The following is a 27,029-nucleotide window of genomic DNA, read 5'->3' as shown; positions in this document are numbered from 1 at the left end:
GATTATTGTTTCCACTGATACAATATCCCAGATTTGGTTTCAAATTTGGCGCAAAATTAGAAGAATCCTTCTCGCTGGATAAAGCACGAAACTCGTCGACTTCCAGGGAAACAGAGATAGCTTTAAAGCAGAAAGCAATAAATGTGGTGTGAACAAAGTGGGATGGAGAAAGTCTCAGTTTGAGCGTTGACACTGCCGGGGGAAAGTGGAGCTGGAGTTCACCCAGGAAAGCAGCAAAGGTTAAAAGTAATGACACCTAACTGGGGCTCAAACCCTGAAATTAAAGCTTCATGTTTTACCGACTGAGCTAGCCAGGAACTTGGAAGAAGCGGCACTCCATATCCTAAAATATGTGAAGGCTAACCTGTTTTTTGTCCATTTGTTGTCTCAGTTTATTCTGATTACAAAGTTTACAATTAATCGACCGACAGAATCCCCGAGGTTTCAATGTATTCCTCTCAATCATCAATAATTTCATTCACATCCTCCACTTCTTAGTTTCATCTCCATCCTGACATAGCAAACTCCTCTTACATGTTTCGCCCTAATATTTTTGTTCCAAGTACCCCGGCTAGGTGGAATCAACGTCTCGGTATGTACACTGTAAAACTGTCTCCCAGTTTCAGAATTTTTAATCAGATTACTTCTGGTTATTCTGAACTATAGAAAGAACAGACTCACCCCACTGAATGTCTCCTCCCTGGACAACTGCCTCATCACAGAAATCAATCCAGGGAATTTAGCTCACACAGACACAGCAGGAAAAAAGAGCAAAAAATGAACAGTGATAGATGCACAGACAGAGAGACTGAGGGGAGAAAAGAATGGGACAGTTATAGAGAGACAAAGTGAGACAGACAGTGACAGAGATTGTGATGGACACACAACCCACGAACGAATAATAATAAACACACAGCCAGCTGTCCGAATTACAAGCATAGAGTCATGGAGGTTTACAGCATGGAAACAGGCCCTTCGCCCCACATTGTCCATGCCGCCACTTTTTTAAACACTAAACTTGTTCCAATTGCCTGTGTTGGGCCCATATCCCTCTATAACCATCTTACCCATTTAACTGTCTAAACACTTTTTAAAAGACAAACCTGTACCCGCCTCTCCTACTACATCTGGCAGCTTATTCCAGACACTCACCATCCTCCGTGTGAAAAAATTGACCATCTGGGCACTTTGTATCTCTCCCCTCTCACCTTTAACCTATGCCCTCCAGTTTTAGACTCCCCTACCTTTGGGAAAAATATTGACTATCTAGCTGATCTATTCCCCTCATTATTTTATAGACCTCTATAAGATCACCCTGAGTCTTCCATGCTCCAGAGAAACAAGTCCAAGTCTATCCATCCTCTCCTTATAACTCAAAATATCAATCCCGGCATCATCCTAGTAAAACTTTTCTGCATTCCTTCTAGTTTAATAATATCCCTTCTATAATAGGGTGGCCAGAGCTGTACACAGTATTCCAAGTGTGGCCTTACCAATGTCTTGTACAACTTCAACAAGACGTCCCAACTCCTCTATTCAATGTTCTGGCCAATGAAACCAAGCATGCTGAATGCCTTCTCCACCACTCTGTCCACCTGTGACTAAACTTTGAAGGAGCGATGAACTGTACCCCAAGATATCTTTTTTTCTAAAACTCTCACCAACGCCCGACCATTAATTGAGCAAGTCCTGTCCTGGTTCGATCTACCAAAATGCATCACCTCGCATTCATCTAAACTAAACTCCATTTGCCATTCGTCAGCCCACTAGCCCAATTGATCAAGATCCCGCTGCAATTCTCGATAACCTTCTTCACTGTGCATAATGCCTCCAATCCTGGTGTCATCTGCAAACTTACTAACCATGCCTGCTAAATTCTCATCAAAATCATTAAAATAAATGACAAATAACAGTGGAACCAGGACCGACCCTGAGGCACACCGCTGGTGACAGGCCTCCAATTTGAAAGCAACTCTCTACAACCACTCTCTGTCTTCTGTCATCAAGCCAATTTTACATCCATTTGGCTACCTCACGCGGAATACCGTAAGATTTAACCTTCTGCAACAACCTGCCATGCGGTATCTTGTCAAATGCCTCCTAAAGTCCATGCAGACAACATCAATTACACTGCCCTCATCGGCCTTCTTGGTTACCCTTTCAATAAACTCAATCAAATTTGTGAGACATGATTTTCCACTCACAGAACCATGCTGATCAGTCCTTGCCTCTCGAAATGCCTCCAGATCCTGTTTCTCAGACTACCTTCGAACAACGTACCCACTACAGATGTGAGGCTCAGCAGCCTGTAGCTCCCAGGCTTCTCCCTGCAACCCTTTTTAAACAAAAGCACGGCATTTCCTCCAGTCTTCAGGCAGATCACCTGTGGCTTTCGATGATTCAGATATCTCTGCAATTTCCCCGAGTCTCCCATAACGTGGGAGGTCGTCTGAAGGAATGAGGTCCTCTCAATTCGTGTCTGCAAGCAGAGTCAGCCATTGAAAATGTTTTGATTTACTTGTGAGCCTGCTATGGCGTTAGAATGTGTTCAGGTTCTCAACCCAAAGCCCATGTGAAGCAATCCCGCCGTGGACACGGAAAATACATTTACAGAACCAGTACCTTGTCCAATACAAAACAGCAGAAATGTGGGCTCGTCCGGGATTTGAACCCGGGACCTCTCGCAAGCTTGCGAATTTCAACACCCAAAGCGAGAATCATACCCCTAGACCAACGAGCCTTCGTTGCAAATATTTGCTAAATAATTATATTTTCATTGTCACCCAAAATTGATCATACATCTGCAGTGAAAGTTGAAAATGCTGGAATAGCTCAGAAAGTCAGAGAGCGTGTGTGCACAGAGAAACAAAGCTCATCTTTCACCTCTATACCCTTTAACTGACACTCGGGATGCTTAAAAATGTAGAACGTTTCGAGCAAATGAGATGCAGGAGGGCGGAAACATAACATCCTGTAGGGTGGAAGTCAGCAGAGGTGAGATGAGGGAAACAGAGAAACACAAAGCGATTAACCACAGAAAGAGGCCGTTCCGAAGTTCTTTCCAGGACACACATGTGCTGTGGATAAAGGGGAACCGGTGAATGTACTGTACATAGATTACATTGGATTGCTTGCCTTTATAGGACGGGGCATAGAGTTTAAAAGTTGGGGTCTGATGTTGCAGTTGTATAGAACGTTGGTTCGGCCGCATTTGGAATACTGCGCCCAGTTCTGGTTGCCACACTACCGGAAGGACATAGAGGCTTCAGAGAGAGTGCAGAGGAGGTTTACCAGGATGCTGCCTGGTATGGAAGGGCTTAGTTATGAGGAGAGATTGGGTAAACTGGAGTTGTTCTCACTGGAAAGACGGAGGATGAGGGGTGACCTAATAGAGGTGTATAAAATTATGAAAGGCATAGTTAGGGTGAACGGTGGGAAGATTTTTCACAGGTCGGTGGTGACGTTCACGAGGGGTCATAGGTTCAAGGTGAGGGGGGGAGGTTCAACACGGATATCAGCAGGACGTATTTTACACAGAAGGAGGTGGGGGCCTGGAATGCGCTGCCGGGCAAGGTGGTGGAGGCGGACACACTGGGAACGTTTAAGACTTATCTAGATAGCCACATGAACGGAGTGGGAATGGAGGGATACAGTTTGGACCAGGGAGCGGCGCGGGCTTGGAGGGCCGAAGGGCCTGTTCCTGTGCTGGATTGTTCTTTGTTCTTTGGAGCCACATTGAGTTTTGCAAGTTCCACTCAGTAATATAGAAACATAGGAATCAGGAGCTCAAGTCGGCAAATTCAGCCCTTCGAGCCTCCGTCATTCAATCAAATCATGGCTGATCTCTCCCTGGTCTCAAGTCCACTTCCCCATTGTTTCCTTAAAAAGAGGTCAAGTCCACTTCCCCATCTGTTCCTCATTTCCCTTTAAACATTTTTTGAAACAATCAGAAATATATCTATCTCCTTTTGAAACCATTCAATATTTCAGAACCCACCGCGTTCTGGGCAGCGAATTCCAGAGACTCACCACTCTGCGAGAACACTCTCTGCGAGAAGTACGACCTCCTCATTTCAGGTTTAAATCCACCGCCTCTCAATCTATACCTGCGTCTTCTTGTTCTACATTGCCCCATTGAGGAATCATTTGGTCGACGTTTATTCCATTTGTTCCCTTTAGACTTTTGTACACCTCGATAACTTCAGCAACTTGTGAGACTATTTCACCTCGCTGTCGACTTCATGTCCTGGCAAATACAGTGGGTGTTGTTATTCGCTGAAAGAACCAAGTATGTCCCTCTAAACAGGATATTCTGAAGGAAATACTTGTCGCTGATGAAAATGATCTGAGATGAAAATAATAAGCAAAGAGATGTATTTTAAAGTTTATTTAGTCGTGTGACAAGTAGGCTTGCATTAACATTTCAATGAAGTTGCTGTGAAAATCCGCTGGTCACCACACTTGGCTGCCTGTTTAGGTAATTAGCAGAAGAACTAGTATAGCCAATCCAACTACCGTGCGCATCTTTGGACTCTGGGAAGAAACCAGAGCTTCGCAGGAAACCCACACAGAAACACGAAGAACGTGCAGGCCCCAGACAGACAGTGATCCAAGCCAAGTATCGAACGCTTGTCTTTCGCACTGTGAGGTAACAGTACCAAACATTACACCACCGTCCCATAGGGTACGTCAGTTTAAAAATACAGTTCACCCGTTACCTTTGGAGTCCAGTGATTTGTGTTCAGTACCCACCGCCCCCCCGCCTCCCCCCCCCACCCCCGCACCTCCCCCCCCCACCCCCGCACCCCCCCGCACCCCCCCGCACCCCCCCCCCACCCCCCGCCCCCCACCCCCCGGGTTATGTTTGCTTTCAATTCCCGCTCAGGAAAAGAAGAATCATTTGCCGTTTCCAATTTTGAGGTTCATGGACAGGGTGAGCGGAAAGCACCTCTTCCCGTTGGTTCCGAAGTTAATCGTTGCTCTCAGCAAACGGTTAAAAGTAATCTGATTTAAACTCTGATGTAAAGCAGATCAGTAGAATCAGCAGAGTGAAGTTTGCAAGTTTACTTCAGAGCTGGAAATGTCAAGAACAAACTCAGAAAGAGAAGAACAGTGAGAGAATGCGATGAGTTGGAGCTGCTGGCATTGTGGGGTGGGCACAGAAATAAATCTAATAACACCAGGTTAAAGTCCAACAGCTTTATTCGGAATCAATCGCTCAAAGAAGCAGCGCTCCCTCAGCTGGTGATTCCAAATAAACCTGTTGGACTTTCACCTGGTTGTTGTGAGACTTCTAAAAGTGATAGATTACAAATCGCTGAGGACAGCGATGGTGAAGAGAATGGATCAGATGTCACCGTTTATACTGACACTGAATTGTAAAACTTTGAAAATTATCTCACTCTGTAATGAACAATCTTTGGAAATGTTTATGTCCGGTTTCGCACCCTCGGAACCAAACGTGATAACTGCAGTGGAGCGTTTGTTGTCATTATCTGAACACATTCCATCATGGATGGTGACAAAATAACAAATAGAACGTGGATTAATCAAATTGTAAAACACGCTGCAAGATGCTTGACTGGTGGTTAGAGTTTGATACTTTCACTGCTGTTTTAATTGCAGGTCAGAAAATGAAGATTTATTGCTCTCGTCCGAACCGTGAAAATAAATATAGGATATTTCCTGGAAGAACAGAGAAATCTCAGTCTCACTTCGTGTCCGTCCTGTCTGAAGTGAAGACCGTGATCAAATACAACAGGACGTTTTATTTTCATTTCGCAGGAGATTGGGAAACAGGCGAGGTTAAGGTAGTTTAAATGGTGCCGACCCTTCACTGCAGCTCATTTTGTTTCAGACTGGAGATGGATTCTATTTGTTACACAGTTCAGGATTACCAGATTCAGTGAAGGAGCAGATTAAAGCCTTCTGATGGCCTTTCCCAGCTCCGTTACTTCTAATGTATTTCAGTAACAATAACAGTAAATAACACACTTACCATGTTGTTTAGCGTGGCCGAGTGGTCTACGGCGCTGGACATAATACTCTAGTTTCTGCAGAAAAGTTTCTTCGAATCCGATAGTTGACAGAATTGTTGTTTGCTTTAGCCCTTGCAGCTGAAGATAAACAGCTCAGATTGAATGTAGCAGTGTGGGCGGTGTCGTTCCTGGTAGGAAAAAAGAGGAGGAACAGTGCCAATTAAACAGTTGTTGGGGTAATGGAGAATGTGTGCAAGGAGTGTAGTTGCTCCTATAGGGGGAACATACGGATACACCGGCTGAATGACTGGCTGCCGATATAAGCAACAGTGAGACTGTATTCCCGGCCCAGGGGTTAAGTTCTGGATAAAAGCAAATTACTGCGGATGCTGGAATCTCTGAAAAGGAGTCATCTGGATTCGAAGCTACAGCTCTTTTCTCTCCTTACAGATGCTACCTGACCTGCTGAGGTTTTCCAACATTTTCTCATTTGGTTCCAGGGAGAAATGTGATGAAATTAGATTTTCCAAGTGAAGTTCAAATCCTGTCATGTACGCTTCCCATCATTCCTCATTGTGACTATGTTTTTAGGGAAAGTTATTTGAATTAAAGCAATGGGTACGGAGATGATCATCTCATTACCAATGTGTCACATCAGCTTCCCTGAGAGCAAAATGATCAGGATGCGGCGCAGTGGCCCCACGTTCAATTCACAGTCATGGAGTCAATCATTTTTCGTTCAATTCTTCATTTAATGAAAACACGACTCACAGCGCCTGTGAAGGGAGAAACAAAGTGAATCTTCCAGCTGGATGAGCTTATATCAGAGCTGGGAAAATCAAAGGTGTAACATTAACAATAAATTCTGAAGAAGAGTCAGATGATACACACACGACGCACATGTCAAATCTTGCCACTTTCAAGTTGCATCTTTTTACTTCCTTCTCCTGTAACTGAGGGAATTGCAGTTGATGTAGTTTGTTTTGTTTTAGAAAAGCACTGAGAAGGTCCCACAAGGGAGGCTGATTGAGAATATAGAAGCACTTGGAAATCAGGAAACTGGGCGAGATGGATCCGAAAATGTCTTCATAATAGGACACACAGGGTAGTGGTAGAAGTCTGTTCGAATGAATGGAGGTTAGAGTACAGTGGCCTACGAGAGGTTTCAGTGCTGAGACGCTTTTTGTTTGTTACATGCATAAATAATACAGATAATAATTTGAGGGGAATTATAAGAAGTTTGCAGCTGGTACAAAGATTGTTGGCGTGGTTAATATTGAAGACGAAAACCCTATGTTAAGGAAGATCTCGATAGGTTGGTCAGTTGGAACGAACAGTGGCAGATGGTGTATAAACCGGATAAGTGCGAGGTAATGCACTTTGGAAGAAATAATAACACAGGTGACTATTTAATGAATCGCAGGACATTAGGAAGCTCAGAGGAACATGTGGATTAGGAATACTTATAAACAGATCCCTGAATTTGGCAGAGCAGTTGAATAGGATAGCTACGACGGCATAAGGGACACTTGTTTTTATCAGTCGTGGCACAGAATATAAGGGCAAGGAATTAACGTTGGTGTTGTATAGAGCGGTGGTTAGGCCAGTGCTGGGGTACTGTGCGCAGTTCTGCTCAGCAAACTATAGGAAGGATGTGATTGCACTAATAGGGGAACAGAGCAGATTCACCAAGATCTTTCCTGGGACGGAGCATTTGAGCGAAAAGGGGGAAGTGGATAGGGTTGGATTGTTTTCCTTTGAGCAGAGAAAGCTGAAGGAGTGCGGGGGCTGATTGTGGCATATATGTTTGAGGTTCATGGACAGGGTGAAGGGAAAGCGGCTCTTCCCCTTTGTTGAGATGTTAATCACGAGGGGGCATAGTTTTAAGCTAAGGGGCTAGAGATTCGGCAGGTATTTTGTTCACGAAGAGGTTGTTGGGAATGTGCAGTACAGCGCCTGGGAAGGAATTGGAGGCCGGAAAAATTCCAAACTTTAAAAAGTGTCGGAATGAACACTTGAAAAATAATAGCATTCAAGGACATGGGACATGTGCTAGAAAATAGGATTAGCGCGATGTTTGTGGCAGTTATTGTCGTTGTACACTCGATGGGCCAAACCGTCTCTACTGCGCTGTACGGCTCTATGACGAAGCACAGTTCACGGTGGGGAGAAATGCAACATGTCCTCTGTCAGTGACCAACGCCTCTGCTGACAATCCGACCTATCAAGGAAAAAAAAGGCACAACCAAACTGAGGAGAAACCGTGATAATGCGGGAATTGCGGGAAGGGATTCAAGTAACATAAAGTAAGAGACAAATAAATGGGGAAAGAAGCGCGAAAGAAAATAAGACAGAGATTAATATATCAAATGTTGAACTCAATTTTGATTTATCCTGGCTTTGTCGTGTCCCCTTTTCATTTGGTAATCACGTATTATATTTCTATTTCAGTTCGGATGAAAGTTCAGAGAGCTGTCACCTGATCATCTGTTTCTCTTTTCACAGAGGCAAGTCTGAACTGCTGGGGACATGAGATTTACAGTTTTACATTCCAGTCTGGTGTGGATTTATGATGAGAAGCTCCTTTAATTGAGAAAAATAAATGCATTTAGGGTTCTGGCTTGAAACAAAATAAGCTGCACTCGTGAGTGAGATAAACATTTTCAGATTTGCTGATGTCAGTCAAACCGAGTTTAAAGAGTTAGGACGTTGTATTTGCATATTTTCAATCCACGAGAACTATTCCTGCATCGAGGGAATTTTACACTATTGAAGCCAATATATTGGTAGCCATTCCAATTTCGGTTCAGTTGCAAACCGAATTTCTTGCACAGGTCCCACAGTCTCCCAAAACAGTCCGAGTGTCCTAGAAGTCTGAAGTCCTCAATCCTGCATCTATTCTCCAGACACACATTCTTCTCAACTAACCGCCTATTTCTAAACTCACTAACACGTGGCACCGGAGTAAGCCTGAGATGGCGAACTTCTTCCTTTTAATTTGACCTACTTCTTGGCTCCATGAGCACTGTTTGCAGGATTTCCTCGCTTGTTATCTTATTTTGTTCAATTCAATACTCATTACGATTTTTGTATACCACCTCCAGCCCCCTCCATCCACCCCACCCCTCCCCCCCCCCGAGATCCCCCCTCCCCCCCCTCCCCCCGCCAATCCTCGCCCCCCCCCCCCCCCCAACCTCTCCACCTTCAGAAAAGGTTGCAGTCCTTTAGTGACATTCTGACCCTGGTACGAGGGAGGCAGCACACCATCCCAGAAATGTAAGTCTTTTTCCCTTAGAATTGAATCCCTTCCTCTATAGCAATGTCATTTTCCTCCTCCCCTATTGTGCAGCAGACCCATGCATGTTGCCGCGACGTTGACTGTCACTGCTTTCCCCGGCAGAGCAAGCCCCCCACCCCCGCTCCACCACGAAAGAAACAGTAGAGCACCCCCTCCCCCACACCACGAAAGAAACAGTAGCTAAAACGTTATATCTGCTAGATGCCCACAGGCGACTCCTGAACTACCTTCCTTCCTCTACTCCGCCTAGCGGTCACCCATGGGCTTTCTGCCTTTTCAACCTTCACCTGCGGTGTGATCACATTCGGAACATGCTATCGACGACTTGCTCAGTTATGCGAATGCTCCACACTGAACCTCCTCAGCCTCAGCTTCGAAATGTGGTTAGCCAGTAGCTACATTTGGACACGCCTCCTGAACACGTGGTCACTCGTGACACCTGAAACTTGCACTGTTGCCATATCGAACAGTCGAAGCATATGATAGGTGCAAGCTCTCCTGGCATGACTACCCTTACGCCCACCCGTCTAGCCGCCAACCGCTCCACGCCCTCCCCCCGCCGCCCCCCCCCCCCCCCCCCCGCATCACACCTCCACCTCTCGCCCAATCATGCACACACACACACACACACACACAGAACACACACACAAAGCCGCAACAACGCACCAATTGGTGCCTGGACACGTCAGAAAAGTTAGCTGGCAATCGCAGTTTGCATGTTGTGTATGGGATTCATGGTCATGTGTTGGTAAATACGGTAAAAGGATGTATCAAATTGATTGAATGTGCAGCGCACATTTCCGTACATTATAGCATTTGGACGCAATATTGAGCACAAACATGCCTTCTGATCTTCACTGTGATTGCTGGCCCAGAAAGATATCCGCCAATCTATTGCTTTTGCTCATGGTCCTTCAAACGAATAAGCATTTCCGGCGATTATCACCGTTTTATTTCATTGATGTTTTTTTCGATTTTCCTCCAATATTTATTCCCCTCATTTGGGACGCCTGGCTCCTCACGTTGTGCTCTTGGACCAATGAATGCCCCGATTCCATTTAATAGAAAATCAAAACTGAACTGTTTCTGTCAGAACGGCAGGCCTGGGTTGGGGGGGGGGGGGGTATTGCGGGGGCGGGGGGGGGGGGGGTTCCCCCAGTAGAGGAGCCTTGGTTGATGAATATAACCAGAAGACAATTGCAATGGTCATAGGCTGGGGCCAGTAAACTGAGGAAATACATCTCTGGACATTCCCCCATTTTAATTTTACTCACAGAATGCAGTCCATCGCTAAATTTCAGCAGATTAGTGAATAAGAACCCGCGTTTTTATTTATGTATCTGTGTAAGTGTGTTGTCTGTATGTGTGCCTTTTCTGTGTATGTGTGTGTGTGCGTGTGTGTGTGTGTCTGTCTGTATCTATGTGTTTGGCTGTGTGTCTGCGTGTGCCTGACTGTGTGTGGATGTCTGTGTGTCTTTGTTTGTGTCCCTGTGTTTGTGTCCCTGTGTTTTGTGAGTTTCTGTGTGCGTCTGTGTATAACTGTACCTAATTTTATCTGTAATAGAGAACCTAAGTAGCGAAAGAGAGAATATGTTTTTGTGATTGTGTGTGAAGAGAGAGAGACTGATAATGCGCGTATTTTTGTCTGTAAGAGTGTATGCGTTTGAGAGAGAGAAAAATTGTGCTCAAAACGTGTTTCATTTTAAATCACAAACACATCTAAAAGTTATGTTTATCACATTCTGTTATTTTTTCCAGCGCAGAGGCAACTGGATGAACTTTTCCAAAAGCCCACAGTAGTAGCAGTGAGTGAAGGGGGTCCTCTGGTGTTGTCCTGTCACTACCTCGCCACATACACAACAGCTTACCTATCTTGTACGTACAGTACTCGGGACAGGGCCTTCAGTAGATGCTGCTCAGACATACTGCTGGTAATGAAGAGAACGCGCCGGCATTTGGAAAGCGGTTTTGTGCTGTATAGGATGAAATGAACACAAACATCCCTTTGAACATCACAGACACTCAGCTTTCTGACTCAGCCATGTATTACTGCGCGGCGATGAAGCACCACGTTACATCGAGCCTTAACACTCGTACAAAAGCTAACAATTCGAGGTGGTCTGTGGCATGACCCTATGGTGGATTTGTTAACACGCTCTTTCGGAGAATGTGCGCAGACGCGATGGGCCAAGTGGCCACCATCTGCACTGCAGGGATCGCATGCATTCCATGGATCCCTAATTGTCCTGAAAGTAAATGGCTTGCTGCTGGGTTCAGAGAGTAGTTAAGAGTCAATCTGGAGTCGCATGTCGGTCAGGTTAAGGAAAGATGGCGATGTCCTCCCCTGACGCCCTGAAGGACATTGCTGAGTAAATTAATTTTCCATGTCAAACGATGGAAATTCACGGTCACCATTATTGATATTAATTTTAAATCACTGACTTTGTTAATATAACGTTTACCAGTTTCAAATGTTAGAATTGAATCAATTGGTGTGGAAGATTAACATGGCCCTCTGACTATTTAGCGGTGACATTGTCACGTACCCACTGTTTCCTCTGTAAGGGATGTTATTTTCCAGACATTGCAACAATGACTGCATTGTGAAAGTGCCGCATTGGCTGTCACATGCTTTAGGATAACTGGTGGTGCTGAAATTTATTTGTTTCCAGTTTCCAATTCTCCAGAATGGCTAAACTTTCAATGATTTATCTGAGGAATTTGCTGCTGATAATGAACACTATAAAGCGCTGAAAGCTTTTCTTAGTCTCTAACTCTGACGTTACACAACGTGTTGGTGTTTCATATGCCCTATTAAAACATTTCCCCTTCTCTGTTCTGATCTTCATTACTCCACTTTATTTTTCAATTGCTTCAAATTGAATTAAATAATTTGACCATCAGAATGAACTTGGAGCGGAAATCTGTGGTCTCAGTAGCATTTGCAGGAGCTGAATATTTTTCTATGAATCATCTTCAGCAGAGAATTACACATCCTTACACTCGGTCACTGTTTCTATCAGGAGTTACATGTCGGTGAGAAAATGCCGTTAGAACCGGATGTGCACCTGTATCTGACTGAGGTAACTGGGACCGCAACTGTCAATCTCAGGTGATGGCAGCAGCGAGAAGCTCCACCTCCCGAGCTCGCTTTATAATAACGTTAACGGTTAAACTGACAACGGTGCACTTTCTTTTCTCAAGGAATCTTCATTCGGGTAAAGGTGACAAAGTGAGCATTTCATTAATTGGACGACTGATTTTGCAAGTTATGGTCACAGCGAGGACGTAAGGTAAAAAAAAAATCTGCTGAATAAGTGCTAACTGAAAGTTTAGCAGAATTGTCCATAAGTGAAACTATAAACTTATAAATCCCTTTGAATTTGTGAAATATTAATCCCGGATTCTAAAAGTCCTGCATGAACTAAACATTCATAAAAGATCCGTTATTTATCATATATTCCCTGCACTTTATCAATGTGTGTCACATTCTGTGTTCGCTGTGTCGTACATGTGAATTCTAATATATTGCTGTTAAATTAAAGCAATTCGAACCTTGAGCAGTGTCAGCGATTACTGTGCGTTCACACACACTCAGTGTGTGAATCGCAGTATTGGACATTGATGCCATTGAATGATAAATGTTACTTCCTTCTGAATATCATTATCCCGTTTGAAATTTCAATCTTTGCAGTTTGTGCGATTGGATCAGTTACTGTCCGATTGTCAGGAGACCGGCGGCTGTCCCCGACGAAAAACACTGAATGTTATGACATATGAGCGGGAACAGGAGGAGACACTGAGCCTCACTACGGGTAGAACCAACGGTGACATATTGCCAGTGTCTGCAGGTTTCTCAGTAAATACACGTAAAGACAAACAGCAATGCGGTTATTCGGTATCTGTGCCATGTTTGGAGCGTTTATTACAGGTAATTAATTTGGGCGCAATTTTGAACTAAACGTGAACAGCACTTGATATGTAGTAACGGTTTAATGTTTGACTTTGTTTCCCATTTCATCCAGGTTTTAGTCAGGAATTCTCTGTTACCCAACGCCGTCCAAAAGTGATTAGGACAGAAGGAGACATTACAACTTTAAACTGCATCTACTTTACGACAGAAAATTCCTTCAGTTTATTCTGGGTCCGACAATTCCTTGGGAGAGAACCACAAATACTAAATCGCAGATTTTCGGCTGGTTACGAAATTAAAGCTGATGTTGCTCGAAGCCGTTTCTCGTCTGGGCTGGACATTTCGAGTGGAATCTTTACCTTAACCGTCTCCAAACTGCGGCTCTCAGATACAGCCATGTACTACTGCGCACTGACTCTCACAGCTATACCAACCTGTTCAATACTCGTACAATAACTGAAGGGCATGTGACATGGAGCTGAGCTCTACGTACGGCTGCGCAGACTCACAATGAGTGGAATATTAATGGATATTAGGCACGAAATCAAGTGAAACACTAAAAATTATTATTTTTTAATCTGAGGGAGCGGTTGATTTTATATATGTTTCAATACATAATGACGTTCCTTCGATTAATGCAAGACTGGGTGAGCAACCTCCCAATAAATTGGAAGCATTTTCAGGCGGTTATGGAAGTTCATCTCAGTCGCGGTCAGATTTTCTGGTTGGATGGTTGTTTCGTTGGCGAGTAATGTTACAGCAGTAAGCTTGCACGTTCTCCCCGTATCTGCGTGGGTTTCCTCCGGGTGCTCCGGTTTCCTCACACAAAGACGTACACGCTTGGTGGATTAACCATGGTAAATTGGACCCCATTGTCCCAAGATTTACCATGTGTGCGGTTTCTGGGTTATGGTGGGGCGAGGGCTCTGTCAGGGAGTTGTTGCATTGAAAAGATGCTCTGTCAAAGTCGGTGCAGCCTCAATGGGACCAGTGGCCTCTCTTTGCTCTGTATGGCTACTATGATTATATGAACGCCGTAATTGACAGCTCAGCAAAGTCAAAATACGCGATCGACCGAACAGCCGTTTCTGTGTCACTTTGACGGGCTACTTGCCCCTGTGAAACATGACGATTTCTGCTAATACGGCTTTGGATGTAATGAAATGCTGTTGATTTGGGGGCAGTGTCTTCTGAGTTTTTAGCATATTAATGTCAGCGCATAACAACACATTGTTGTCACACTTGCTGTTGCTGCCACATTGAATGGAAAACGTCAAATGCTTTGAGTGACCATTTGCAGCGGGCTTCTGGGTTCTGGCTTCACTGGTGTAATGATGAGCACTCTGGACTTCGAATCCAGCGTGCCGAGTTCAAACCTCGGTGGAAATTTGTTTTGCTAAAGCCGGCGATTGGTTTGCTAAAGGACATTTTATTTAAAATTCTCAGAAAGTGGAATTTTAAACACTGAGGAAATCTCAGCAAATCCCACCGAAATCACATTGCAGACGATGCAGCGAATGGCTCTTCTGGTGACATTGCATCATACCCATCGAACGACTGCACAAGAAAGCAAAGCTTTCACAGGCAGAGACGCCACAATGGGCAGAGGGTCCACCTATAGGTGTCCCTCACTCACTCATCTGTCCCAATTTAAAGAAGAGGTGGGACGGTGAGAATAGTCGCTCCTCTGAAATTCCAACTCACATTACTGAATTCAATGCCCAGAGTAAACTTTATAACATGAAACTGACAGGACTCTGCCGAAGGCACGAGGACTTTCTCCCAAAACACACACACACACACACACACACACACACACACACACTCTCTCTCTCTCTCTCTCAGGTGCGCACACACCATTACACACGCACACAATAACACACGCACACACAATCACACACACACACAAAATCACACACACAGAATCACACACACACACACACACAATCACACACACACAAAATCACGCACACAATCACACGCACACACACACACACAATCACACGCACACAATCGCACACAATCACACACAGACACACATACACGCACTCAATCGCAAACACACACAAACACATAATCTCACATACAAACACACGGACACACATACACGCACACAATCACACGAACTATCACACAGACACACATACACGCACACAATCACACACACACACACACACACACACACGCGCATACGCGCACACAATTCCACACACACAAATGCACACAATCGCGCACACACATACACACACACACACACACACACAAAGATAACGCGGTTCGTACAGATTCAGGGGCACACACAGTTTCAGGGGCACTCACGGATAGAGGGGCACACACAGATACAGGAGCACACACACACAGACTCAGATACTGGGGCATACAGAGATACAGGGGGCACACACAGATTCAGGGGCATGCACAGCGTAAGTGGGGCAAACACAGACTCAGGGCACATGCAGGTGCAGGCGCACACACACAGATACTGGGGCATACACAAATACAAGGGCACATACAGAATCAGGGCATACACACAGAGATACTGGAGCATACACAGATATAAGAGCACAAACAGAATCAGGGGCATACGCACAGAGATGCTGGAGCATACATAGACACTGGGGCATACAAAAATTCAGGGGCATGCACACAAAGATAGTGGGGCTTACACAGATACAGGGGCTTACACCGATTCAGGGACGCACACAGCGATACAGGGACATCATCGGAGATAGAAGCGCACAGTGATGTGACCACAGATGGTGCCAAACCGACTGAGAACTTACAACAACTGCTGTTTATATTTTTGTTCTCGGTTTTTTTGTTACATATCACACACAGCAAGTCGGCAATGATCAGTGGATTGAGGACAGGGTTAAACATTCACCAGACTGACATATTTAGCACCGTAAAATTCTGAGAGAGAAAGTAGTGAATTTAAACTAATCGTGCGTCAGTTCCTTTCACTGCCATAGAACATAGAACATGACAGCGCAGTACAGGCCCTTCGGCCCTCGATGTTGCGCCGAACTGTGAAACCAATCTAAAGCCCATCCCTACACTATTCCAACATCATCCACATGTTTATCCAATGACCATTTAAATGCCCTGTCTGCTCTGCGTTGCCTTGTATATCTCACTGGAGCGAGAGTGATGAGTTTGGAGGATTTTGGAATTTGGAAGATACACATGAGCAGCTTATGGGATTGTTTCACCTCACTGTCCATTTCGTGTACCAGGTAACAGCAACCACTGTTACTGGCGGAAGGAGCCACTCCTGTTCCATCGAAACATGGCATTTTGTCCGTCTCTGGTATTAAAAAATACTGGAATGGAGCTGAAGCGCAAAAGTAGCACAGATCGGTTAGATTAAAGTGCAGACAGACGCCTTCCCTGATTCGATGCTTCCACTGCCGCGGCCCGCGTTCAATCCCCAGTCCGGGATGCAGCTCCATTGTTCTCGTACAGGACATGAATGAACAGGAGCTGGAATTGCTTCCAGATATTGATGCGCATATCTGGAGATACTATCCGCACTATCTGGAATTACGTCTCTACTTCCTGATCGAAATCATGAGTGGTACTCGTGCCGGTTTGCAAAACAAGGATCAAATATCCGCCTCGTTCCACAATCTTATCAATTACCTCCAACAATTTATATTTCCATTGTCTCTGCTGGTTCCTGGTGTCAAAATGAATAATGATGCATTCTATACATTAACTCTGAGCCATGATATGATCGAGCGAAGGTATTTCATGACGTTTAACCTAAAACAATTGAAATTTCTACAGCAATGAGATTGGATCCCAAACCTCCACAAAACCTCAATTCATTGCCTCGGACAACTCCTCAACCTTACCAGTAGGGAAAAGCATTCGGTTGCGTTTGGCAGTGAACAGAATCGATGGTGTTGGAGTGAGTCATATTTCCCTTTGCGCCTCCTCTATCACATTATAACCTCATGTTGGATCGCCAGCTCAACACCAATTTCCCACCTCGTCCCGACTTCATTTTATTCCCTGAGAGTTCAAAAATCTCGCCATCTCAGCCTTCAACATTCTCATTTGTTGAAGATCTACAAACCTCTGGGCAACAGAATTCTAATGATTCACAAACATTGGAGCGAAGAATTGGCTCCTCACCTCGGTCCTAAATGTCTGACGCACCATTCGGAAAATGTAAGTCCTGTTCTCGACACTCCACCCGGGAAACCGGTGGTTGGGGGGCGGGGGAGAGAGGCGGGGGGCGGGGGGGGGGGGGGAGGGGGGTGGGCGGGGGAGGCGGGGAGGGTGTGCAATCTCTCAGCATGTACACTGTCAAACTCACGCGCAGTTCCAGACTTTTCAATGAGCTCACTTCTCATTATTCCAAACCCTAGAGAGAACAGAGTCATCCCACTGAATCCCTCCTCCAAGGGCAACTGCTCATCACAGCAATCAATCCAGTGAACTTTGATTACACAGACAGCGAGAGCTCAGGGAGAAATAAGAGCAAAATAGGGAAAGGAGATGGAGGCACAGAGAGATTAGGAGAGTGAAAGAGACTGAGGTCGATACACAGAAGCAAGGGGAAACATAAAAAGACAGAGAGTTTAGTAGTCAGCCATAACACACGAATGAACTACCAGGGGCCGGAACCCACAAGCATTGGGTCCTCTGAATCGTTGACTAGGAATAAAGAGAGTGTCCACAAGAATAGTGAACTTTTGAAAACGTCTTGAATTAGTTGTGAGTGCGTTGGGTTGTTGGATTGCCTGCATTGTCAGGTTCTCAAACCAAACCGCGGGGAAACGCATCCAGCCGTTTGCACGGCAAAGAAATGAACAACACTTGGCCATCACAAACAACAACGGGGCTCGCCCGGAATTTCTCGCAGCCTTGCGAATCGCGACAAATAAAGCGAGAATCATACCCCGAGACCAACGAGCTGCGGATGCGAAAGCTGTTCAAATACAGATACTTATATTGTCATCTAAATCTGATCAGCCTGAAAGCGCTGGAAACACTCAGGAAGCCAGGCAGCATGTGCGCACAGGGAAAGGATTCTCTTTTTACACCTCCTTAACCTTTCATTTAAACGGATAATGTTTGGAAATGTCGCAAGTTTTAAACAGGTGAAATCCAGGAGCTGGGAAACATAACAACAGGAAAGGGCTGTGATCGGGTACAATTCAGGAGAGATAAATGAGCCTGTACTTTGCGGTCCATGGCCTGAGCGCGAGGAAAGCAGAATATCACATAATATTTATACCACAGAATGAGACCATTCACAAGATCTTTGAAGCAGTCAGGTGTGCTGTGGATAATAGGGAACAGGTGGGTGTACTGTATAGTGATGACACCGGAGCCGCAGTGATGAGTTTGATAGGTTTTGGTAATTGAAAGTAACACATGAGCAGCTTGTGTGACTGTTTCACCTCATTGCCGCTTTCATACTGCAGCGAACAGTAATCGTTGTTGCCATTGGATGAAGGAGTTACTTTATGTTCTAACTGAACAGAACATTTTGAAAGAGAGACTTGCCTCTGGTGGAAATAGATCTGACATGAAAATAATGAAATGTAAAATGAAGTAAATTAGATTAAATATCCAACTTATTAGAAATATTGGGGCAATCCAACCCATTAGAAATATTGGGTTCACAAGAAGTGACTGAATTGATGTTGTGATCGCAGATATAGAACTGGAACCCACCATCACACTGAGTGAATCCGCTGTCTCGTTAAATGTTGATCAAAGAAAATACTTGATCATCTTCCACATTGGAATGTACGGGAACTCAGTCAATAAGCTGTCTCCACTCACAAATAACAGAAAGGGTCAATTTCATCTCGCAACTTTCAGCCTTTACCATCTTCTGTACATTTATCATGAAGATTTGTAAAGTAAGTAAACAGACTGTGTGATGGTAAAAAAAATGTGTTCACTCCCAATAGCGGATTAACCATTCGGCTGAGTAGGCTTAAACCCAGGGGCCCGGAAGGGAGGGGGGCCCAAAAGCAAAACGAAATTGGTTTAACCCTTTTAAGGGTGAATAAATTTTCATAACTAGACCCCGTGGGTGAATTAATATTACAAATACTTATAAATAGAGGAGCTTCACCCCGGACTTGTGCTACATGCAAATAAATACAAAATAAATGCAACAAAGTGTTTATTGTCATGCTATAACATGTATACATACTTATTTTAGTGCATAGTTACAGATAGTACTTTCTTCAACATTCACCCTTACATAATACTAGTCTGACACCACAGCACGATGACTGTCACCACTGCCTCCAGTGCTATCAATGTATCATCAAATTCACGATCATCATCTGATAATTCACCAACATCAACTTCAAAATCCTCGACACCTAAATCACTCCCACTATCATCACTGCATAATCCATCATCAAAACTGTTGTTGAGCGTATTTACCGCCTGTGAAAACGTCAAAACAGACTTTCGTTTGCGCGCCATCATCGTGCAACGATATAAGTTATCTAACATCACTTAACGTCACTTTATTCTATTCAACGAAGGGTGGGGCAGGGGGCAAGGTCAGGGGGCCTTACCAAAGCTCAGCCTAGGGGTCCGGGTGGTAGTTAATCCACCACTGTTCACTCCCTTCGGGTCCGTAAACACAGAGGAACAAGCATAAGCATCGACCACGCGAGACAGAAGACGAAGGAGCGATAAAACGGAGTCTTGGTATCAACGGAATAGCTGAAGGGTGGAGCACTTGACTGCAGGTTAAGAAGTTCCTGCATTCAAATCTGATGCCTCCTTCCACGCTTAACTGATATTTGTTTTTCAATTGAAAACTGCCCTTCATTGGCTGGAAAGCGCTTTCTGACGTCCGCTGGTCGGGAGAGGTTCGAAATAAATGCAAACATTTCATGATCTTCAATCCCACTCCTCTGTTACTGAGCCCAGTCAGTGGGAACAGTCTGTCCCTCCCTGCTCTATCAAACGGCCCTTTGCCCATGTTAGGAGAAGGGATTAACCATGTCACCACAGCAACACTGTGGGGTAAAACAGTTAAATGTACATGTTTAGATTTGTAAACGATACCATCATTTGGTTTTTCTGTGTCAGGTTTGGTGAAAATTGAATTGGCTTCGAATTTGCAGCCAACAAGCTGACACCCTGATTTAGGATACCATGTGGCCTGCAGTTGCCTCAGTCTCTGTGGCGCAATTGGTTAGCGCGTTCGGCTGTTAACCGAAAGGGTGGTGGTTCGATCCCATCCAGGGACGGGTTTTTGCTATTTTTACCCTCTCCATCTGCTTTCATTGTCTCTCGGTTTTTGAGTGTCACTGAGGTCCGTGGGCAACACAAGAAAAAACGTATCGTGTGTTTCTGCCTCTACTGTTAGCCGCCGTCAGTTTATTGAACATTTATCTCTAACATATTATTTGTAACAATTTATATATTTCAAATATTATTAAATTCAATGACTGAACTCAAAACTTTAACCCATGTTTGATCTTGAGTTGCCATTTTCCTGCACATTTCCCTTCTTTCTCAGATAGATCAGGAATCTGTCTATCCCAACCTAAAATGTGTTCATTGAGGGAAATACACAGCAAATCGGCAAAGATCAGTGGAATGAGGACTGAGTTAAACTTTCACCAGAATGCTGTTTTTATAATTGCAAAGTCATGAGATTGAGTGCAGGTAGTTCACATTTGAGGCGTTTCAGTTCTTTGAGAGATGAATGCCTGCCGTGTTTTACAAGGTGCGTTTCAATGGATCAGCAATGATGAAATTGGTGGATTTTGGAAATTGAAATTTACACGTGAACAGCTTGTGGGACTATTTCATTTATCATTGCCGTCTTGCGGTGTGTTTTATGTTCTGATAAAACCTGTATTTATAATACAAGCATTAGATGATGGAAATTTTCAGCAGGTTTGGCAGAATCTGTGGACACGCATCGAATTCTAAACTCTTCCATGTGTCACCTGTGTTTCTGCAGTGTACTGATTACTGTGTTCGAAATAACTGACAAAACCTTTTCAAAACAGCTGTCCCATCTCTAAGTGTTATTAAATCTTAAGGAATCACATTATCTCACAGCCATGTGGTATTTACACTTCCCCAATGCTTGAATAATATTCTGCAACTGCCGTCATGGAGAAAGCGATACAATTCAGGACAAATGTTATTTTCTGAATCTTATGTTAGATCAATGACTCTGCCACATGGCTAAGGTTTTCAACCGAATTATAATTCTACAAAACAAGGATTTAAATTGCAATCAGACTGTACGGCTTGCTATTCTAGGCCGGTCACATTGGTCATGAGCAGAGTTTTGTAGGAGTTAACATGTTCACTTCATTGGCTCCACGATTCAAAATAAGGTTGAAACATAATCGAAAATATTATTATTTTTTTAATTTTCCCCGAAATTGAATTAAAGCATTCTTAGAGAGTTTAAAAGATTTAGAATGAAGTTTTAGAAGCATAGAGCAAGACGAAAAGATAGAGTTAGAAGGTATACTGGTCACTGCTTCCAAGAGGTCGCCTCGCTCGGGCGCCATCTTGCATCAATTCTGTAGCGGCATAGAGGTCTGTGAATCTTCAGCTGATGAAGACATTGAAGGTTGAGGTGGAGAGTTGTTGGAATCTAAGTGAATGGAGGGCTGTTGGTATAAGCTGGGAAATTGGGGTTGAGGCTGTGGATCTGACTTGATTCTGTCATGGAGGAGGCTCAATGGTTCATGTGACCCTATTCTACTCCATTGATGCTGTTCATTGGCAATACCAGATACGGCATCAATAGGTTCTGCTGGTACCATTGATGAGCTCAGGGCAGTAATGATGTGGAGTTGCCGGCGCTGGACTGGGGTAGGCACAGTAAATAATCTCACAGCACCAGGTTAAAGTCCACAGGTTCATTTGGTAGCACAAGCTTTCGAAGCAAGCCTCTTCATCACGTGAGTCACCTGATTCGGACAGTGCTCCGAAAGCTCGTGCTACCAAATAAACCTGTTGGACTTTAACCTGGTGCTGTGAGACTACTGACAGGGCAGTGATAGTAGTTGAAGCGTGTGATCGAATCTCATCACCGTTATATGTCCAGTTCCTTAACTTTATGAAATACCTTTGTTATCGCACAAATTCCAATGGAACGCAAATGTAAATTATTGTTTGCAATTGATGGGTTTGTGGAACCAGTTTCCTTGAATCATTGCATCGCAATGTTTCTGTGGTGTAGTGGTTGTCACATTCGCCTTACACACGAAAGATCCCTGGTTTGATCGCGGCAGAAATACTTTCATCATAAACAGAAAAGGTTGGAAGGTCTAAAGAGACATGACAGCATCTGTGGAGAGAGGAAAGAGCAAAACTTTCAAGTCTGGATGGCCCTTCGTCAGAGCTCCGGACTCGAAACGATGGCTCTATTCTCTCTCGACAGCTGCTGTCAGACCTGCTAAGATTTTCCAGCATTTTTCTATTTTTGTTTCAGGTTCCATCATCCGCAGTATTTTGCCTTCACAAAAAAAAAACAAAAGCTTATAATTTCAGAGGGATTCGACTACTGGAATTATTTGCGCGTTTGTCACTAAGCATGAACTGACCGACTGAGTATTCCCAGTATTTTCTGATTGTAAAGTGAGGAATCACTGAGCGAAAGGGAAAAAAAAAGGATTTTTGTGATAGGGCACAAAGCAGGATGGATTACATGACACCATGAATGGTGGAAAAGACAACATCGAGGAAGTGATGGTGGAGCCTGGGTGGTCTAGTGGTTCAGAGTCAATGTTTCCATAGCTCTGGCCCGGAAGTGATGATAAACTGTTAACTAAACAGAGCACTTTGCTCAGCACGGACTGAATTTCTGGAGATGAAAGTACCTGAACAAAAAGGAAGAAGGCATAATTTGCTTCAGTTGGTCATAAGATGTTAGAATGACTGTGTGACAATGTCAGTAGCAAAAGTGACTTGAAATGAAGCGGTGGAGACAGAGATGGTTATCAAAGAATTTCAAATCTCTAATATTAGCTTTCCTGGCATGCCGTGGTCAGGTTTCATTGCCATGTTCCACGTTGGAGTACCAGGCAAGTAGCGAATAACTTCTTATTTAACTCTTCATTAAACGAAAGCACGCCTCACAGTGTCTGTTAAGGGAGAAACAAAATCAATCTTCAGCTGTATGAATTGTATTAGAGCCGGAAAAATCAGAGATGTAACAATACAAACTCTGAAGAAGAATGACACGGCAGACATTTATCACAAAAACAACTGACACACATGTCAAATTCTTCCTCTTTCAAGTCTCATCGATTGACTCCTTGTTCTCCACCTCGGATATTTCCACTTCCATCAAATATCACCCACCTGAAAATTCAATCTCTTCTTCGCTCCACTGATGATGATACACCAACTCCACGCTGGGCGCAGGAATTGGCTCCATAGCTCAGTGGTTGCATCAGTTGGACAGTTTAGAGTTTATTTATTAGTGCCACAATTAAGCTTACTTTAACACCGCAATGAAGTTTCTGTGACAATTACGTCATCGGCAGAACCGGCACCTTCTCGGTTAATTGACAGCTAATTTAGCATGGCCAATGTACCTAACCAGCACATCTTTCACTCTGTGGGAATAAGAAGGGGCACCCGCAGGAAACCCACGCAACACGGGGAAAGCATGCAGACTCTGCACAGACAGTAACCAATGCCGGGAATTGAAACCGGGCCCCTGGCGCTGTGAGGCATCAGTGCCACCATGTTGCCCAGAAAGATCTTATCTTGTTCATAAACGGAGAAAAAGCAGACAATGTTTGTAAAGATGACCTAGTTCTTTTTTAATTGATTAGAAATGGGTGTCGCTGCCGGCCAGCATTTATTGCCCATCCTGGTTGCCCTGGGACAGTTAGGATCAAACACTTTGCTGCAGCTCTGGAGTCAGTGTCGGCCAGGCCGGATAAGGGACGGCAGGTTTCTTTCCCTAAAGCACATTACCGAACTCAATGTTTGTTTTTCCGACAATCGACAATAGTTTCATGGTCATCAGTAGATTCTTAATTCCAGATAGTTTTTATTGAAAAACAATTCTACAACGTGCCGTGGCAGGATTCAAAAGCGGGGCCCCATAAAATTGGATGAGTTTCTGGATAAATAATCTCGCGATAAAATCACCAGGCCATCGTCTTTCCTAATATAAGCGTTTGTCTTGAGAGATTTGGGTGTGTTTGTACAAGGAACGCAGGAAGATAGCATGGTAGTGCAGCAAACGATAGGAAGGGAATAGCATTTTGGTTTTTATTGCCAACAGATTGCTGTATAAGAATAAAAACACCAATTTACATTTATACAGGGTTTTGTTGGGAGCAAGTGTGAAATATTCGGTGCAGTTCTGATATCCACAATGCTTTTTATTTTAGAAGAAGGCTATCCTTCCAATGGAGACGGTCCACTGGGTAGGTTCCTGTGATGAGAGAGTTCTCCTGGGATGAGAGGCTGTGTAAATTGGGCTGAAATTCCCTGGAGTTTAGAAGACTGAGAGGCAATTTTATTGAACCTACAGAATACTGAGAGATTGTTTCCCAGTCTCAGATGAGGACTCATCGGAGAACTGACACACAAACACATCCAGCCAAGACTCTAGTTCTTAACTTTAATTGCATATTTGAAATGAATATATATTATACCATGTGATATGGATGATATGAATATTCATTAAATAAATAATGTTGACAACACCTGACAACAGTCGAGCGGCAACACTTGAGAAATATTTTTATTGTTGCCTCTGTTCACAAGCCGGAACTGCGCGACAATGAATGCTTATGGGGAAAATGAAAGTACAACCACCGCCTCTGGATGGTACTGAGCCACCAAACATTTGTTTAAAGTCGAACGCAATAACGAATTCCGCAATTAAGACGAAGACACACTATATTAGGGTGTCAGCAAGTGCTGTTATATATCCAACACCAATTCTCTTTTTTAAAAACATAGTCGAGAACTACAACATGACCACATCGTTTACAATACTATGCAAACCCCTTTGACTACTTTACCCCCCACAGTGTTGCAGCGATTTAGGGGTTTCCCGCTTCTCCCAACATGGGAAAGGGCCGTTTGATAGAGCAGAAAGGGACAAACTGTTTCTATTGACGATTGTCAGTAACAAAAAATTGGGACTGAAGATAATTTATGAAAGACCGAATTGTATTTATGCGACGCCTTTCCCGGTTGGTGGACGTCACAATGCGCTTTGCAGCCAAAGAAAGAAAACCACAATTGAAACAAAGACAAGGAAGGGGGCACTCGGATTTGAACCGAGGGCCGTTTAATCTGCAGTTAAATGCTCTACCACTGAGCTACACCCCCTCAGCTGTGAACTGATGCTCGGGATCCAGCATAGTCTTATTAAGTGGTGGAGGGGGTTCCAGTGGTCAGACTGCATCACGCTTTGTCTCAGAGTTACTGGTTTCTGAGTGAAGTCGGAGAGCTCAGCGTTTAAGTTAGCGAGATGTTTTCTTGTGATTTGGCTGAGATTTGGATCCAGGACTAGGAGATGTTTGTGTCAATCTAATCGATAAAATCAACCCCATTTGTCATGCAGATTTGAACTTGTATCCCCATCTCTATTGGCAGCGCTTTGCAGCCTATCACTGTCCTTCACAATCTGTGTTTGTTCTTGAACTGTTGCCCATGTGACATTTCCAATTCGGACACAAATATAGATCTAACTCCACTGCTTCTGACAGAGCTGTTTTCGATCAGGAAACAACTCAGGTCTCTTACATGGATTATCAAAAACTTTAAATCTTAGCATATTGAAGCCGATCAATGACCCTGAAAGCGCCAAATCCGAAGCACTGGACCACGAGGATTTCATTCTCCTGGTTCTCCCATAGACTGAATACAGGAATTCCACAGTGCCAATTATTCACAGTCGCATTCTCCTTCCAGTCTTGTACACGTTGTTCAGCTTTGAAAGTATTCATCTTTTCACATTAGCTTCCAGTGTGATGAAAGCAGATCAGTGATGAGCTGAAGTTTTTCAACAGATTTACCACAATAAGGTTTATAACAAACATTACTCTTTGAATGTGGTGAGCTACAGTGAAATTTAATGCAGTAGAAGGTAACTCACTCATTCTGATAGTTGGTACCAGCAATTGCAATGTAAATATGATGTCGAGATACCGGCGTTGGACTGGGGTGGGCACAATAAGAAGTCTCACAGCATCATGTTAAAGTCCAACACGTTCATTTGCTTCGATAATAAAATCAATTTGCTTTATTTGATCAGCGCCCCGAAAGCTCCTGAATCCAAATAGACCTGGTGTTGTAAGACTTCCTAATGTAAATATGAATTGTTGTGGGTAATGGACAGGGTTGTGGAATGGGGCAGATTTTTCCTTCTTCCTGTTCAACCTGCCACAAGTATCTCTCCCGTTTTCGACCAGGAAGCATCATCCACTCTCCTTAATTCATGTGTTGCACGAGAGCAATGAATCATCATTCCCTACCCGCGAATCGAACCCAAACCGTGGCAGTGAAAGCAGCGAATTCTAGCGACGAAACCAACACGGAAATTGAAGTGACCTGAGCATTATTGAGCAATTGTGGGCGTGTGTGTGCGTGTGTGATTTGGGAGAAAGGTCACGTGCTCTCAGGTAATCCCTGATGAATGAAGCCACCGACCTCGTTATCGCTGAGCTTTTTGTGTTCTTGAGCAATCGTCCTCTGGGTCTGATGCAATGAGGCCAGGAGAGTAACTCACTGCACCGTCTGCAATGTGATTGCGGTGCGGTTTGCTGAAAGCTGTTAATTTTATAAAAATAATCTTTTTGCGAATTGCAAATGAAATGCCCTTCAGTACCCGGTAAGAATT

The 27,029-nt window shown here is 44.0% G+C and overlaps 2 protein-coding genes and 3 non-coding genes across 5 annotated transcripts in view; 1 reads left to right on the top strand and 4 right to left on the bottom strand.

The window, feature by feature from the left end:
• Nucleotides 1-13,587, bottom strand: part of LOC144482993 (uncharacterized) — a 110,476-nt gene extending 96,889 nt beyond the window's left edge. Inside the window, exons 1-3 of the mRNA XM_078201818.1 lie at nucleotides 13,481-13,587; nucleotides 11,145-11,249; nucleotides 6,046-6,166 (exon numbers count right to left, since the gene is read on the bottom strand). Of these exons, the coding sequence (XP_078057944.1) occupies nucleotides 6,046-6,166; nucleotides 11,145-11,249; nucleotides 13,481-13,587 (333 nt within the window). The remainder of the gene's footprint in view (nucleotides 1-6,045; nucleotides 6,167-11,144; nucleotides 11,250-13,480) is intronic.
• The window catches only part of LOC144483028 (dehydrogenase/reductase SDR family member 1-like), a 340,453-nt gene that overhangs the window by 182,334 nt on the left and 131,090 nt on the right, over nucleotides 1-27,029 (bottom strand). The window lies entirely within an intron of this gene.
• On the bottom strand, nucleotides 2,651-2,740 carry trnap-ugg (transfer RNA proline (anticodon UGG)). The gene is given in 2 exon segments: nucleotides 2,651-2,686; nucleotides 2,705-2,740. It is a non-coding gene; the product is annotated as a tRNA-Pro (tRNA).
• Nucleotides 20,357-20,430, top strand: trnan-guu (transfer RNA asparagine (anticodon GUU)). Its single transcript has one exon. It is a non-coding gene; the product is annotated as a tRNA-Asn (tRNA).
• Nucleotides 25,445-25,516, bottom strand: trnac-gca (transfer RNA cysteine (anticodon GCA)). The gene has a single exon. It is a non-coding gene; the product is annotated as a tRNA-Cys (tRNA).

The sequence above is a fragment of the Mustelus asterias genome, unplaced genomic scaffold, assembly GCF_964213995.1.
Source record: "Mustelus asterias unplaced genomic scaffold, sMusAst1.hap1.1 HAP1_SCAFFOLD_44, whole genome shotgun sequence".
NCBI lineage: Eukaryota > Metazoa > Chordata > Chondrichthyes > Carcharhiniformes > Triakidae > Mustelus > Mustelus asterias.
The sequence above is the reverse complement of the archived record's forward strand: the minus strand, read 5'-3'. Positions and strand labels throughout refer to the sequence as shown.